Source organism: Hyperolius riggenbachi, chromosome 1, assembly GCF_040937935.1.
Source record: "Hyperolius riggenbachi isolate aHypRig1 chromosome 1, aHypRig1.pri, whole genome shotgun sequence".
Taxonomy (NCBI): domain Eukaryota; kingdom Metazoa; phylum Chordata; class Amphibia; order Anura; family Hyperoliidae; genus Hyperolius; species Hyperolius riggenbachi.
Window position 1 is genome coordinate 88,177,461 of NC_090646.1, and position 18,270 is coordinate 88,195,730.

At 43.2% G+C, this 18,270-nt stretch overlaps 1 protein-coding gene across 6 annotated transcripts in view; it reads right to left on the bottom strand.

Annotated features, from left to right (window-relative positions):
* Positions 1-4,708: 4,708 nt before the first annotated feature.
* Positions 4,709-18,270, bottom strand: part of RGS12 (regulator of G protein signaling 12) — a 267,131-nt gene continuing 253,569 nt past the window's right edge. For all 6 annotated transcript variants that reach the window (XM_068276279.1, XM_068276271.1, XM_068276261.1 and 3 more), the window contains one exon: positions 4,709-6,448. In XM_068276279.1, the coding sequence (XP_068132380.1) occupies positions 6,102-6,448 (347 nt within the window). In that variant the 3' untranslated portion in view covers positions 4,709-6,101. The remainder of the gene's footprint in view (positions 6,449-18,270) is intronic.

Genomic DNA, 18,270 nt, shown 5'->3' on the forward strand with positions numbered 1-18,270 from the left:
CTTCGGGCACATCCATCTGGTCTCCAGGGCTACGACCATCCGGCCACACAGAGGATTCACACTCCCCAGGTACGTGACAATATGGCTACTGTATGACCAGGACCCATAAATCAATATATCATGTTAAAAACATTTAATTTCTTTGATTAAAAATACCAGGCTCCAACCCAGTGCCCAGCACTCACTGTGCCATCCTCCGATCTGATGTACGGTAGGACTTAAGAATGCTAGACTGTACATTCCTGCCGCATGTTGTACCTTGTGTGCCACAACAAATACACAGCCCACACCAGTGCCTGATAAATAGTCTTCTTTGCACAGCGATATGTTCACTTTAATGCAGGAAGCAGAGGTAACAGCACAGGTAAGGTTTAGCATAAAGTCATAGATTGTAAACCAATTAACCCTCCATGTTTTGAAGTATACAGCTAAATATCTCTTACTTCCTAGTGATAGTGGTCATGTGATTTCTCAGCTGACTTCCTATTTCCTGTATGCAAAGGGTGCCATGATAAAATAGTGTCACATGACCCAAGAGGGTGCGGGGTCCATACTTTCTTCGAGTCTAAGCTGCCCCGTTACTGGATAATAAATGTATTTTGAGGAAACAAATTAAATATGAACTATCGATAACATATAGCATGAGTAGGAGGGGTGCAATAGTCCTCTATGCTGACTTAATGAAACTGAGTTTCAGGGTGTATGCCGGGCTTTCAAAGTGTACAGAAATTGACCTGAAGTTTATATGTTCTTGTGGTGTTCATACATCTGGCCTGTAGAGGTCACTGTTCTACTTGTGTACTGCATAAGATTATCTGTACTGGTGTAAGTCGTTGGTTCCTGTTCTGGCCTGGCTAGGAACACAGAGAGAACGCACGGTTTATGAGAGAGTTGGTGAATCCTGTAGATAAACCTAGTTTCAGTTATCCTGCCTCTTTGACCACTGAACACAACAGTTCTTATAAAAAAAAAATATATATATATATATATATATATATATATATATATATATATATATATATATATATATAAAATCCGATTTTGTTGAGATGTTGGCGTTCCACAGGCAGATAACGATTTTTGTGTTCCGAAGACATTTTCTATTAAAGTCAATACGGTCTATAGTTCTGTCAATGTGAAAATTGGCTTCGGACACAAGTATTTTCAGCAAACAGTGACACCAACAAGATGGCCATCGATGAATCCCTGAAGGCTACATTAGAAAGGCAGAATTAGGGTTGCATGTCCTGGTCCCCTGGACCCCCGATTCATGTAAGAAAACGCTCTTTCTGCCACTTTGGTGAGGCCTCTGGGGACCAGGGAATCCCCGATGACCATTTTGTTGACATCACAATGGGCTGAAAACACTTGTTTTAGAAGCCAATTTCTCGCATTAGCAGAGCGGAATGCGGTACTCGAAAGTGTAATTTCTGATTTTCGTGATTTCCTATTCTGAGAGCTCATCCTAGTAAGAACAAAGGACATAATACAGCTAAGTAATTAAAAAAAATCCAATATTTATTTTTTTGATTATATGTTATTATTACTCAGACCGTGGAAGAAATTTGCAGCTAATTTACAGCTCATAATAATTTAAGGAGACTGAGCCACAGTGCTGCGGGAGAAGCCCGGTGACCCCATTGTCAATACGAAGCATCAATTTACAGGAACATCTTATCTATATACATTGAAATGCGCAACTTGTAACAATGAAAACATTGACAGTGACAAGACAACAAAGTGCATCAACCCTCCACAAACACCACATGTGTATGTATACATCCTCGTATAGAAAAATCCTTATGTACACAATATTTACAGGTATATAAAAATAAGCAGAATCTGAGATTTTTTTAAGAACATAATACATTTTTAAACACTCATTAGTAAAATACTGTATTTCATCAGAGCAGCAAAATAAAACAAGACTTATAGAACAACTCTACTTAAAGGACAACTCCATGAAATGTCATTGGTTGGAAATTAAATGAAAAACAAAAACACTTGTAGTTTATAACATTTTTGAAATGTTGTGTTCTTTAAAAGATATCAACTGTAACGATTTTCAGGATTCTCTAAATTGTCTGACTAGTCAGGTCTGTGACTTGCCCAACTTCTCCTCTCCAATCGCTGCCACCTACTGGCAAAAAGAAACAGCTGATCACAAGGAACTTGCAACCACTCTCACCGAAAAATGAATCTTCTCCACTGACTCCATTATACATGTGCAATATTTTTTTCATCTTCGATTTAAAATAACTTCTCAGCATTTTGCAATTTTAAAAAGTACCAAAAAGTAGTTGAAAAAAGTACTGTCAAAATTATTTTGTGTGTTTTCTTTCTTGCAGAGAGTTTAAAGGGAATTTTATTGATATGTGAAAATATCACCTAGGAAAAAAACTCAGGATAAAAATGTAATTGCGTATGGCCCATGGCCCTTATTCAAATCACCTTTTCTCCAAAGTTTTCTCCAAGGTGATATTTTACACCTTATCGAATAAAATGCCTTTTAAAGGAGAACTGTAGAGAGAGGTGTATGGAGGCTGCCATATTGATTTCCATTTAAGCTACGCCAGTTACCTGGCTATCCTGCTGATCCTCTGCCTCTAATACTTTCAGCCATAGACACTGAACAAGCATGCAGCAGATCAGGTTTTTCTGACAATTTTGACAGGTATGACAAGATTAGCTGCATGCTTGTTTCTGGTGTGATTCAGCCACTACTTCAGCCAAATGGATCAGCAGGGCTGCCAGGCAACTGGTATTGCTTAAAAGGAAATAAATATGGCAGCCTCCACATACCTCTCACTACAGTTCTCCTTGAAGCCACCAACAAGCAAGAAAATGCTCTGAATTATTTTGACAGTACCTTTTCACCTACTTGTTGATACTTTTTCAATTGCAAAGTGCTGAAAAGTTAATTTCAACAGAAGATAAAAAATCCTAGGAGAAATCTTAGGAAAAGGGTAATTGACTAAGTACCCCTATTTCATCTGAATACTGTGCAAAAACTTAGTTAAAAGGGTAGAATGGTGTGTGGTCTACTGAGAAGATTCAGGAGACTCTCTGTAGATCTAACCAAAGCAAGTGGTTTCGGTGTGCGACACTCAGCGCAAACGCTGAAGCTAGATGCTGCTCTAGTAGTAATGCTATAGTGTGCAGGGCAAGTAAGGGTAATTTGGGGTTCCAGCGATCGTTGTACCCCGAATTACTTCTCCCATCGAGTTTCTATGACTCGGAGGGGGAGTAGTATTTAATGGCGCTGGGAATTCAAGCGCTAGCTGGGTAAGCCGTCAATCGTTTACATGATCACGGCATAATCCGCGCAAGTCAATCAGGATCATAATGATCCTCAAGGACGCAATTGAACATGTTCAAAAACGAGTTATCACCGCAGGTGGCATGCGTCATTAACCACTTGCCGACCGCACACTCATACCGTGCGGCGGCAAAGTGGTAGCTGGAGGACCAGCGACGCAGATCTGCGTCGCCAGGTGCCTCCCTAATAAATCAGGAAAGGCCGCTCGCGCGAGCGGCCGTTTCCTGTTAGATCACGGAGCGGGTCTCCGTGAATAGCCTGCGAGCCGCTGATTGCGGCTCGCAGACAAAATGTAAACGTAGGAGACATATGTCTTCTTTGTTTACATTGTACGGCGCTGCTGCGCAGCAGCGCCGTAAGGCAGATCGGCGATCCCCGGCGAATCAGCGGCCGGGGATCGCCGCCATGTGACAGGGGACAGCCTGTCACTGGCTGCACAGGACGGATAGCGTCCTGTGCAGCCCGGATCACCAGGGGTGAGAGGGAGGGGGGAATTTTGCCACGGAGGGGGGCTTTGAGGTGCCCCCCCCCCCGCAACATGCCAGCCAGGAGGAGCGATCAGTCCCCCCCTGCACATCATCCCCATAGGGGGGAAAAAAGGGGGGCGATCTGATCACTCTGCCTGCTACCTGATCTGTGCTGGGGGCTGCAGAGCCCACCCAGCACAGATCACAAAAAATAGCGCTGGTCCTTAAGGGGGGGGGGGGGGGGTAAAGGCTGGGTCATCAAGTGGTTAAACAACACTTAACAAAATTTTGTTAAACGCTGTTGCACAATATCGCAAGAAAAATTGTGTAAAATCGCTAAGTGGGTATGGGCCTTTGGTTTTCTTCTCTGCATGAGGAGAAATAAGTGGTGTTTTTACAGCTGCTGTCATTACTGGCAGAAGGATGATAATAGCATATCATGTTGCCATGGTGTCATCCAACCAAAGTACCCTGCAGGAAACGGTCCGTTCCTGTGGTCAGCAAGTGGTCATAAGGGCTATTTTCCACACTGAAAATAACTAATCCCATTACAATCACTATTACATTTACACCAGGCATTTCCCCACCGATTTTTGCAGTGATTTTGCTTTCCCATTCCTTATAACAAAATCCCAATCGTTGGGAAAATGCTACATGCAGCACTTTTGAGATTATAGTAAAAACGTTTCTCTCTAGTGTGGACTAGTCCATAGGATTTCATTGTCTCAGCACTTCTTAAGGGACTCTGAGCAGTGCAGTAACTATGGAAAGATGCATATCATTTTAAAGCTTTCTTTCTCCTCTTTCCAATGATATATAAACCGCCACCCTACGCCTTTTAGTTTTCGCTATTTTCGCGATGGAAATTGCAGCGGCTGCAATTTTGATCGTGAAAATAGACAAAACTAAAAAGCGTAGGGCCGCGGTTTATGTGTCGTCAGAAAGAGGAGAAAGAGAGCTTTAAAATAATATCCATCTTTCCATAGTTACATTGTATTACACAGGGCAACTTTTTCTCAAAGACAGCAGCTCCATTCAGCAGAAAACTAAAAGACGTAGGGCGGCGGTTTATATATCATTGGAAAGAGGAGAAAGAGAGCTTTAAAATGATATGCATCTTCCCATAGTTTCTGCACTGCTCAGAGTCCCTTTAAAGGGAATCTGAAGTGAAAATAAACTTATGATATAATGATTTGTATGTGTAGTGCAGCTAAGAAATAGAACATTAGTAGCACAGATAGGAGTCTCATATTGTTTCCAGTACAGGAAGCGTTAAAGAGACTCTGTAACAAAATTTTGAGCCCTACTTCTTCTATCCTATATGTTCCTATAGCTGTTTTAATGTGCTCTGTCTTACTGCAGCCGTTCCTAGTTGCACAGTGGCTGTATTATCTCTGTTATATGATCTAATCTTCTCTCCTCTGTCGGGCTCAGGCAGTCACAGGCTGGAATGTGCTTTTCTGTATGTGATTGGCTAGAAGTTATACACACCCTCTCCAGGCACCCTGCACACTCTGTATGACTCACACACTGAGCTCCCCTCAGCCTATCACTCGAGGATTGCAGCAGGGAGTGGCAGAAACAGCACAGAGGGGCCCAGGAGAACATAATGAAGAGAATGGTATGCTTTTTATTGTAAGAATTTTACAGTACAGATTCTCTTTAAGAAACTTCAGTTGTTATCTCTGAGCTCACTGACCCAACTTGGGTCGGCTACAGTGCTGTTTTCTGAAGCACTTATCTCAACCTCTCTCTCTCTCACTGTTTCTTTTTTATTTATGGGTTTACTGCAGGGAAGTTCACAAGGTCATTAGCTCTGCTATGTTTCATCATTTAAAATGCAGAGTGTAGTTTGTAAACTGCAAATATTTAAAAATTATGTAATATTATAAAACAAAAAAGCTATATAACTGAAAATAAAAATGTGAGACTTTTTTCTTTGCTACTAATGTGCTATTCCTCATCCATACTACACATACAATTCATTATATCATATTTTTTTTTTTCGGTTCAGTGTCACTTAAAAACACTGGAGATGAGAAAAGCGCTTAAAAGTGCTTCCGATGTGAATCCGCCTTTACGCTACTGTCAGACGAGGATTCCTGAAACATTGGCAAAATACAGTCACAAAGATCCCAACAGCCCCCGGAACCCATGAGGCAAATTACCCTCCGGTCCAACATACAGCTGTGCGAGGCCTATAGCATACATTGCTGATGGCTGTGGCAGTGTCCCGAGTGCCTGCACTTCGGCAGCCTGTGGCTTTCCTGCGTCAGTGAAACTACAAGTCCCAGCATGCACCACTGTACTCCACACTACACAAAAGTGGCTTTATATTTTGTATCGGACTCTTTGTTCCTGTCAGTCTTTGCAGTGACCATTGCCGGCAGGTCGGAGGTCCTGTACACACCAGTCCGCATGCGCCCTTTGCAAGTCTTTAGCTCTGAGATGTATCCTTCGAAGCTTAGATTGCCCAGATCATCTCCAGAGTCGCTCCTCCTGGCATTGTGCTTGACCCCGTCCACATCTATGACCCTCCCTGCCGGCAGCGGGAGGGCGGAGCTATTATTCCTCATGGGCATCTTGTCCTTTGGATTATCCCGATGTTGTTCCCAGAAGCTCTCTGTGCTGCGAGACAGGTTCCTCTTTTTGTCTTTGGGACCTGAGGGTGGAAAAAAGGGCTCAATGAATTACTGGCAAACAACTGTTTCATTGCAGTAAAATGTTGCTGTATTTTGTTTTGATTAAAAAAAAAAATTAAGCATACATCAGTGCTGAATAAGTCTTTTGTAATTTGTTGATGTTAAAAATAATCTTTTTACTTCAATTTGCAGCCATTATCTGAAAGTAACCGTAGCAACAGTCCTCTGTAATACAGATTGCCAAGAAGATTTCCATCTTCCTGCATGGGTAGTTGGCAGCACAGAGCAGAAACCATTGCAGTGGCGTAGCAATAGGGGATGAAGAGGTTGCTACCGCACAGGGGCCATTGGAGCTAAGGAGCCCTCCCTCAACCACAGTATTAACTCTTCAATTATGCTGTGCTGCTAATGTTCACTTCTATATATGCTTTGATTAGCGGTAATCATTGTAACTGTACTCCCCTGCTCACACCTCTCATACTGTGGATGTCCTTGGCAGGTTTGGTGGTGCTATATGAATTATGTGTAGAATGCTTGGAAGGCCAGGGCCAGATTTCTATGAAGGCCACAAACGCCGTGGCCTTGGGCGGCAACTGGCTGAGGGGTGGCTGGACATGGAGGAGGGGCTGCTGCAAATGGAATACACAGGTTGCAAATAATGAGCAACACATAGAAATAGGGACCTTCAGCCCAAGGAATTTGTATATAATCAGAATTGACTTTATTCGCCAAATCTAATGGTTATCGTTCACAGCATTGGTTGTGGTACATATGGCATAGGAAATGTTACATAGACAGACAGTACTTCACAACATAGATGTACAGTTGAATGGGAATGGCAGCATACATGGTTACATTGACAGACATTACTTGACAAGCATGAGATGTGCATTTGGATGACAGAGCAGCATACATTGGCGGCCATCCATTGACAGTGCTAACAACTAGGGTGTGGGGCAGAACTGCAAAAAAGACTACAAAAAAGACTTGCAGAGAGTATCTTCAAAGCAGTATCAAAATTTTATTGTATATCTTGAACACCCTCTATAACTAACCCCTTATGCCCCCCTGGGGCAGAACTGGCCAGGACCCCAGGAGTGATGAGAGTTCCAAGCCCTGGCTAGAGTGCTGCAGGTGGGAGGAGTTGGATTTCAAGGCTAATAAAAGCGGGCTGCTGTACATGAATGTTAGACATGGAAGAGGGGTCTGCACAGGGAATGCTGTTCATGGAAGGGGAGCTGCAAGTAAGCTGGCCTAGGGGCACAAAGTATAAACCCAGCCTTGTGGTGGGCTCAATGTAAAGCTTGCACTGGGCCCATAGCTCCTTAGCTACGCCACTGAACCAGTGGTTATTGTTTTTCCCCACCTGTCCGATCTAGTAATGGCAGCAGACTGTGGCACTCCCATCAGGCATGTTTCTGTTAGGAACAGTATGGGACAGCTGCATTCGTAGTCGTACATGCAAATAAAACAAGGTTAAGTAGAAATAATGTTTGCGAGTTGCAGAATATAGTGCTGAAATGAGGGGGTTGCTGTATCTTCTCATCAAGATGAGAATTACAATTAAGGGTGGTCTTCTGAGCTAAATTACAGTTTGTGTGTTACAGAGAGACAGAACCATCCAATGCAAACTGTGATTTATTGGGGCAATCCAGCATGTACATCCAGACAGACGTGCTACATCAATCGGCTTGTGTAAACCGGAATCACTGTGCAAATACATGAGTGCGGAGGCAGGTGGTGGGGCACTGTAATGACCTGTGATGGCCGTTTCACGTCTCCCTGGACACTTGGCTATGCATGATTGGTATCGTGGGGGTCTCTGAACTGCATCTTTCCCCGAGTCCATGGTGGCCTGGAGGGGGAATAGTAATTAACGCCGCTGGGACTTTTGCAGGAGCAGGATGAGCCATTTTTTGGCTTTGCCCTAGGCCCAAATTCCCAGTGCTGTTTTGCATGTAAGCCTCCTCCAAGCTTCACAGCCACACTTTGTCTGCTGCCATATGAGGCTCCCGATCACATGACCAATAAGAGTCACGTGGTCGGAGCCCAAAGATGGCAGCAGAGAGTTCAGCGGCTGTGATGCATGGAGTGGACCCGCAATGCTGGAGCTGGTAAATATTACACTGGTACCTGCACTACTCAGCATGGTGGGGTGGCTGATGATGGTTTGTGTGTGGAAGGGAGGAGTATTTTGTATATATATATTTATCTCTTTATTTGCTGGCTGCACTTGCAGGGAAAGGGGGGTTGAGAGGCCTATGGACCCCCTCCTTAATCCCGAGTCCTCCTTAATCCCGAGTCAGGCTTGGGACGGAGAGCCGCAGCACAGAGCGGTAATCCCGAGCCTCAGTGAGGTATATGCAGGAGCTGCTGCAGAGCTCTCTGTGATATGTTTTTTTTTAACTTGTTTTAGGGTCTAAGAGCTTGTAAAAAAAATTTGCACAGCTTTTAGACCCTGAATCTGAAAATAATCATAACGCCATGGAGGTTAGTTATGCCCCTATTCACAATCATTGCTTCTGCCTATAGTGGATGGATGATGATCTCAGGTCTGTGAGCTCTATAGCAGACTGAATCCCACACCTCCCAAATTTTTGAGTTGAGAAAGAGGGACACTTAAGCCACGCCCCTGCCACACCCCCTAGTCACACATACCATAAAGATTTCATAAGAAAAATATGTTGTTTTTTAATTCAGACCACACTGGTCCTTTCTATTCTGGTTCATTTCCTTCATATTAAAACATTTTAAAATTAGTAATACTGTATATCACTTTAAAGGATGGGAATAAAGTTTAGAGTCAAACACATTTTTAGTAGAGAAATACGTATATTTACATAGAAAGAGGGACAAGTCCTGAAAGAGGGACATATGAGGAGGACAGAGGGACAGTGGGACAGGGCTCCCAAAGAGGGACTGTCCCTCCAAAAGAGGGACAGTTGGGAGCTATTTGAATCCAACAGAAAAACAAGCTGTCTATCTTGAGGAGAACAATTCAGTATATTGTAGCGCTAGTAGTTTTTACCTAAACCGGCTGCAAAGAGAAGAATGCGGTTACTCCTACCTCACCACACTAGATCAAAATTGAAAAACGAATTCTTGCGCCAGTAAAAATAGAATTCGCTTTAATCCACCTCAAATATAAAAGACAATTTTAAATCAAGCACCCAATTAAATATCTTCCAGTATGCTATGAATGCTCATTCATCAAGCTGAATATTGTTGCATCAATTGCTGTAACCTTTCTTGCTCACCTCGCCCACTCAATCAAACCTGTCTCTGAGTTAAGCAAGTCTATCCGGAGCAGTCCATAGAAAAGCGTACGAGAGGAATCGGCGTGGGAGACTTGGGCGCTGGATACAGCTGGTATATGGCTGATCCTGCTGCTGCACAGGTTCCCGGCCGTGTTAAATACTATTCCCCCTCCAGGTCGCCATGGATGGTGGGGAATGAAGTAATTATTGTGTTTTAAAAGTAACTTCAGCTCCGTCTTCTGACGGCACCAAACTTACTCCCTGAGCGCCCAAGTATCCTGCGCTGGATTCACTGTGTTCGCATAGAAAATAGTTCCTCAATTTCTTTTTAATGCATTCTGCAGCCTGCATAAAAAAAAAATTGTGTTCAGCGGTATTTGTTGAAATGTTCACTGCAGCAGCAGTTTAAAACCTCACATTCCTTAATATTAAAAAAGTTCCCCGCAGCAGCAGTATAAAAAAACAACTCACGTTCCTCAATGTTTTTAGAAGGAGGGCAGAGGAAGTCTCGGAGTGGCACTTTCAGTCCCTGCCGGTGACCCACTGTAGATGACTCACAAAGTCTTGCTGGCCCGTGTACCGGTGGGATGCCGGATGCTCAGGGTGACGTTGCCACTCTTGTCCCAGCCAACATGTTGAGATAGGACCGCCTATCTTCCTCAGGGCTTACTCGGATTGGAGATTGGATGAGCCTCTCTCTTCTTAAAATCGCCTCACTCCGCCCTCCTCCAGAACGTTATTTGCAGATTCTTCATACAAAATTATGCAACATGTAATATCCTCCACTCCATCACTCTGCTTCCTCCATATATGTCTGGCATGTCTCTAATTTTACAAATAAACCACATTCTATTTTCTTCCATAATTCTTTTCATATCAATGCAAAAAGTTCCACATTGTGATTCAGCCCATTATATTTGAGGTGGATTAAAGTGAATTTTATTTTTTACTGGCGCAAGAGTTCATTTTTCCATCATGAAGAGACACCGGTCTGCTGGTAGGTCTTCCAATGAGAGTAACATGGAGGCAGCCATTTTTATTTTTATTCCCTTTTACACTAAAATGTCTGACTGTTGTGCTGATCATTTGCTTCAGTAGATGGACTCAGAGATGGTCAATGAGATGCAAATACATTTCTACTTTCATTCAAATTCCATGTAAATTGTATGCAGCTTGAACGCGGGCCAATCAAAATTGACAGGAAGTTATGATTGGTCCACAATTAAGCTGCATACGATATATTTGAATGCACGAAGAAATTATTTGAATCTCATTGGCCAACTCAGGTTGGAATCACAGATGTAGAACAAGCATCCTGGTCAATGAAAACAGAGTACAATCAGAACACTTCATTGGTTCACTGGTTCTGGATGGGGATTTAGAAGTAATAATTAGTGGAAACCGGAATTTAGGAATAATGTAGGTGCCTTTATAGAATGGGGTTGCTCTGTTCAACTATATCAGAACGGGCCTGGATGCCCCTTGTTATGGCGCAGTATAAAGTGATGGGAGGCCCAAGCAGTGGCAAGGAAGAGGTGTTGCAGAGCGGTGTGCACCGCGGCCAATGTGAAGAGGACCTTTCCTCCGTAACAGCAGAATTTGCCGTTAAAGGAGAACTGTAGTGAGAAGAATATGGAAGGCTGACATATTTTTTTCCTTTTAAACAATACCAGTCGCCTGTCAGCCCTGCTGATCTATCTGGCTGCAGTAGTGTCTGAAACACACCAGAAACAAGCATGCAGCTAATCTCATCAGATCTGACAATAATGTCAGAAACACCTGATCTGCTGCATGCTTGTTCAGGGTGTATGGCTGAAAGTATTAGAGGCAGAAGACTGCCAGGCAACTGGTATTGCTTAAAAGGAAATAAATATGGCAGCCTCTATATCACTCTCACTTCAGTTGTCCTTTAGCGTGTACCTAAAAGGAGTGGGGGTAAAGGATTTCAACTTACCATGGGGCTTTTTACAGGTCCCTGTAGTCCATCAGCTCCTTTGTGTCCATCTGGTCCCCTCCATTATTCTGCAGTCAGCCTGGTCAGTCTGATGGACCAATTTGGCTGAGGGCACTGTTCTTATCACTCACTCCTCCCGCTGCGGGACACCACTCCTTAAGGTGCGTACACACGCACTACAGAAGCCAACGACGGGTCCGTCAGACCCTCCCGCTGGGCGGATGTTCAGCAGTCAGTAGTGCGTGTGTACGCACTGTCGGCGGACTGATAAGGCTGTTCCTCCACGATCTGAGCTTTATCAGTCCGCTGACAGTGCGTACACACGCACTACTGTCTGCTGAAAGTGCGCCCAGCGGGAGGGTCTGACAGACCCGTCGTTGGCTTCTGTAGTGCGTGTGTACGCACCTTTAGACCTGCTCTTGTCCGCTGCTTTTTCTTATCTGCTCGGTTGTATATATTTATACATAATATTCAGGGTGACAGTTGCTTGTCAGATCATCTATTAACCCCTTCCCGACCGCCTAATTCCAATAGGTGTCGGGAAGGTGCCAGCCCCAGGACCGCTTAACGCTGAAAGGCGTCAAGTGATGGGGCGAGGTTTTCAGGGGACCACCCACGCTTCCCCGCTGAGTGACGGAGCAGAGCAATCGCCGCTAGCTGTTAGACGGCAAAACTTTACATTGTACAGTGCTGCGATCTACTGCAGCGCTGTACTGGGAACAGCCGTGTCACTGGGCTGTCCCCTGGAGAGGCTCCGATCTCCATCCCCTCCCATAAGCTGATGTCTATGAAAGAGGATCGCCGTGATTGGGTGGCGCCATTTCAGCCGAGGACCCAAGTGACCACGGCGGCCCAACATCTTGCAGCATGTCCAATCGATACATGCAACCAATTTCAGCCCAAAACTGTCTATCGAGCATGCTCTTGACGGCACCAATTTTCATCCAATTCGATAATTATTGAATCGGATGGTTAGTCGTTCGATGTACGGCCACCGTGACCTTTAGCTGTGTTTTTGGGCAGATTTTACGGGAGATTGCTGGTCACTGCTATAAACATTTGCCAACAATACCAAATGTGCTGCCAGCAGTGATCATTTTGACACGTTGCAAGTGCAGCCGTAACACAGGCGTGTCTAGAAGTCCACCAGGGCTTCAGTTTTAACAAACAAACCAAATTTCTACAATCAGCCAAGCGTTTGCAGGGCTGGCGTGTGGGCCGAGGCATCGCTCTCCAGTCTATCGTGCTGTCTTGGGCCTCTCGCTGAGTGAACATTGTTTGCATGGAAAGGTAATCTTGTATTGGGATGACAGGCCAGGATGAACGAGCGCTCACTTTGCTCCAATTGGCCTTATCTCAAGGACTATCTTCCTTGGCTGGCTTTTTTAAGACACAGGAAAACAATCAGACTGTGCTGTTTACTTCCCCCCTTTCCTCATCTATCACAGGCAGGACAAGATAAACTTCCCAACACACCAGCCAGATTCTGTTCTCTGCGACCGGCCCAGCTTCACTGACTGTTTATCACGCAAATTGTCACCTCCATCCGCCTCTCATATGTCATCTGTACTTCCCAGCACTTGTCTGCTTCAGGCAGGGCGCTTCACTACGGCAAAGAAAAATGTGACCATAATATGTTGCCGTGACAATTTCATGTATATCAAAAGCTGACATGACCCTAACTATACGTGTAGCTGTTAAAATACTGAGGCCCAGTTTCCACTATCGCAAATCTGCATGCAGATTCGCATAACCAATACAAGTGGATGGGCACGTTTCCCCTTGTCAGAAATCCTGAGCATTTTTCTGTGCAGAAAAAAATCTGCACGGCAGAGCCATCAGAATTCGCATACGGCATACCGCTCTGCGATTCGCATACAATGTATTTAATAGGAAATCCGCATGCGGTTTTGGTATGCGAATTTTCATGCGAATTCGCATAGAAACAATGGAAAAGCACACAGGCACTGCCATGGTTAAATTCGCATACATAGTCATCCATGCGAAATTGTATGCGAATTTGCATGAAAATTTGCATTCAACCGCATGCGAAATTCGCATCCACGTGCAAATTTTTTCCGCTGCGATTACCACCGCACAAGGTCGAGACGGGCCCTAAAAGTGGACCTGTACTCTTGCACAGGACAGATGAAAAACAGAGAAATACACCCTGTATGTATTTAGAGAGTTGAGCCTGTCTAATTCCCCCTCATCTGTGACTTATAACAAGTTGTAACTTGATTTCTCCACTATGTCAGCTGACTGCTATGGCAGATAAGCTCATTTGAAAGCACAAGATGTGAACAAGATGTGAACAATATGTCCGCTTCCATGAAAGCAGAAAGTAGACACTATGGAGATTTATTGCAGGATTTGTATCAGCTGTAACAAAGAAATGTTCTTTCTGTAAAGATTATTATGCTGTTGCTTATCTTTTAGAGCAGAGAGGAAGTCCTGAATTCAGGTCCGTTTTAAGAGGCGTTCTGATCATTTACAGATTCACAGCTATGTACACACGCCTAACAAAAGTAATTTGGGACCTTCATTTGACTTCACCAAAGTCCAGAATAGAATGAACTCCTTTCTGATGAATGAGGTTAACTAGCATCCTCAAGGATTCTCATGATACGTTTTGAAAGTAAGCAGGGCCGGCGCTTCCATAGAGGCAAAGAGGGCCATTGCCCCAGAGCCCTGGTTGGAAAGGGGGGTGTCAGGGCCCCCCTTCCCATGTTACTTTTGCCCCAGGGCTCCCTTGTAACTAGAAAGTGCCCTGAAAGTATAGGATTCCTAAATTGGGCTAGAACACTCATCCCTGCCAGAAACCCCACCCTCTTTCATACTCCTTATTCACAGGTTCTATAGTGAACCACTTCAATAAATATCTCAGGTCCATGAGATCTGCCCACCACTGGGTGACAGATCCTGATGAGCTGTGTTGCCTCCTGGCCTCACCTGGGAGGTCCCAGGTACTGTTCCCTCTCAATCCATAGCTCAGATAGTTGGCATAGTCCTCAGGGTCATACGTTTAATGCGTCAACTTTGCGTGTCAATTTAGATGTGTCAAACATCAGAGACATCCAAGTTGAGGTGTAAATTAATATCCTGCTATTGATACTGTATTCAAGTAGTACCGGTAATATGTTTTTTATGTTGATCAACCTTTTATAGTCAGAAATTTCAATTTGGAACATCCGACAAATGACAGATTTCACTGTACTGGATGACAGTAGTGTACAAATATGTAGCCAGATTAGGACAATTAGTGATATTGGGAATATTGCCCGATCCATCCGGCAGATAACGTGCAGTCGGCCAATTGTGTACAAAAGGCTTGTCGTTTTGCCTTTGTTGCTGGTAAAGTCTCTTCCACTATGTTAGTTGTATGTATGCTGAGTGTGTGGACGGACTTTAAATTACACTAAAGTGGTCATCTGAAATGTAGCTGTGGAACACAAGTGGTTTTTACCCAAAAAGTGGTCATCTGTGGTACATTTACTTGCATTATGGTTGCCCCTTTTAGAGGTGGCAAATGGCAGCAGTGTGGCCAATTTGTAGTGGAAGTGACAATTTCCATTTGTAGACCAGTCAGCATAGGATGAACGTTCCAACAATTAATTTCTAACTGTACAAGATTTCCTTAAAGGGATACTTCAGCCTAAGCAAACATACTGACATTAAAGAGAATCTGTATTGTTAAAATCACACAAAAGTAAACATACCAGTGCATTAGGGGACATCTATTACCCTCTGCCACAATTTCGCCGCTCCCCACCGCATTAAAAGTAATTAAAAGTAGTCAAAAACAGTTTTAAAAAGTTTGTTTGTAAACAAACAAAATGGCCACAAAACAGGAAGTAGGTTGATGTACAGTATGTCCACACATAGAAAATACATCCATACACAATTATGCTGTATACAGCCTTCCTTTTGAATCTCATGAGATCATTTGTGTGTTTCTTTCCCCCTGCAGCTCACTGAAGAGTTACAAGCTGATTGTTTGTTTTTTCTTGCAGACAGCTCTGCCCAGTTGTCTGTAATTCTGCAGTATGTGACTCATCAGTATGTGAACAGATGATTAATTCAGCTTGTAAAAGATAAGAGAGCAGAGAAAAGCTGGCTAATGTAAATAACACACACACACACAGGGGAGTGTGCATAGAGGGGGCATGCATAGCAGATCACACTGAAGAGTTGGCAGCCTTCCAGACACAGGACGACAAGTCCGACAGGGGAAAGATAAGCGGATTTATTACAGAGATGGTGATAGTAGAAAGTGCTACAGTAAGCCAGAGCACATTATAATAGATTTAGGAACCTGTAGGATGGTAGAAAACACGACATTTTTGTTACAGAGTCCCTTTAAGTTACATTAGTTATGTTATTTAAAATATCTCTTAAAAGAACCGGTAAATGTTTGTGATTTCATGGGGGCAGCCATCTTTTTTATGGGGCAGCCATTTTGGTTGAAAGGAGGTGACAGGGAGCATGACACACAGTTCCAACTGTCCTGTGTCCTGATAACCCCTCCCAGCTGCGCTAGGCTTTAACCACTTCACAACTGAGGGGTTTTACCCCTTGAGCACCAGAGCAATTTTAACCTTTCAGCGCTCCTTCCATTCATTTGTCTATAACTTTATCATTACTTATCACAATGAAATGAACTATATCTTGTTCTTTACGCCACCAATTAGGCTTTATTTAGGTGGGACATTATGCCAAGAATTATTTTATTCTAAATGTGTTTTAATGGGAAAATAGGAAAAAATGTGGGAAAAAAATTATTTTTCAGTTTTCGGCCTTTATAGTTTTTAAATAATGCATGCTACTGTAATTAAAACCCATGAAATGTATTTGCCCTTTTGTCCTGGTTATAAAACCGTTTAAATTATGTCCCTATCACAATGTTTGGTGCCAATATTTTATTTGGAAATAAAGGTGCATTTTTTTTCAGTTTTGCATCCATCCCTAATTACAAGCCTGTAGTTTATAAAGTAACAGTGTTATACCCTCTTGACATAAATATTTAACCACTTCACCACTGAGGGGTTTTACCCCCTGAGCACCAGAGCAATTTTCACCTTTCAGCGCTCCTTCCATTCATTCGTCTATAACTTTATCATTACTTATCACAATGACATGAACTATATTTTGTTTTTTCCACCACCAATTGGGCTTTCTTTAGGTGGGACATTATGCCAAAAATTATTTTATTCTAAATGTGTTTTAATGGGAAAATAGGAAAAATGTGGGAAAAAATTAATTATTTTTCAGTTTTCGGCCATAAAGTTTTTAAATAATGCATGCTACTGTAATTAAAACCCATGAAATTTATTTGCCCCTTTGTCCCGGTTATAAAACCATTTAAATTATGTCCCTATCACAATGTTTGGCGCCAATATTTTATTTGGAAATAAAGGTGCATTTTTTTTTTGCGTCCATCCCTAATTACAAGCCCATAGTTTATAAAGTAACAGTGTTGTACCCTCCTGACATAAATATTTAAAAAGTTCAGTCCCTAAGGTAACTATTTATGTATTTTTTTTAAATTGAAAATTTTTTAATTTTTTTTTCATTACAAAAAAAAAAAAAAAAAAAATGGGGAGTGTGGGAGGTAATGAGTTATTTTTTTGTGTATAACTAATTCATTTTATGTTTGAAAATTTTTTAGGGTGTAGTTTTACTATTTGGCCACAAGATGGCAACAGTAACTTTTTGTCTATTGCGACCTCCAAGCGTCCTTTCGGACGCTCGGGGGAAGTATAAGGAGGCTGGACACGTGAGGTTTTTTTCACAATGATCGCGCTGCCCATCGGAGAGCAGCGGATCATTGTGGGGCTTAGATCAACGAACGGGAATGGATTTTCCCGTTCATTGATCTCCGGGCGAGCGGGCGGCGGCGTGTTTACTAGCGGCGGGCGGCGTGTTTACGAGCGGGAGCGCGGGCAGCGGCGGGAGTGCGCAAAGTACGGATTTCTCCGTCCCTGGGGGTTAAAGGATGGAAAAAGGGACGGAGAAATTCGTACGGGCGGGGGTAGAGTGGTTAAAAAGTTCAGTCCCTAAGATAACTATTTATGTATTTTTTTTTAATTGTCTTTTTCTTTTTAATTACAAAAAAAAATAAAAATTGGGGAGTGTAGGAGGTAATGAGTTAATTTTTAGTGTAAAAGTAATGTATTTGTATATGAAAAATGCTTTAGGGTGTCGTTTTACTATTTGGCAAGATGGCCACAGTAACTTTTTGTTTATGCGACCTGCAAGCGTACAGGAAGTACGCTTGCAGGAAGGGTTAGGAGGCTGGGACACTGTTTTTTTCTCACAATGATTGCTGCTTCTCGTAGAAGCAGCTGATCATTGCGGGGGGGGGGGGGGGGGGGCAGAGATCAAGGAACGGGAAAGATTTTTCCCGTTCATTGATCTCCGGGCGAGTGGGTGGCAGCGTGCACGAGTGCGGGGGCGCGCGGGAGCGCGGACAGCGGCGTCAGGTACGGATTTCTCCGGTGGAAAAAGGGACGAAGAAATCCGTGCAGCTGGGGGTAGAGTGGTTAATTCTCAAATTCAAAAAACAAAAAAAACACATTTGCGCCAAACAGCAAAAAAAGAAGAACTACATAAGAAATCCCATCATGCTTTG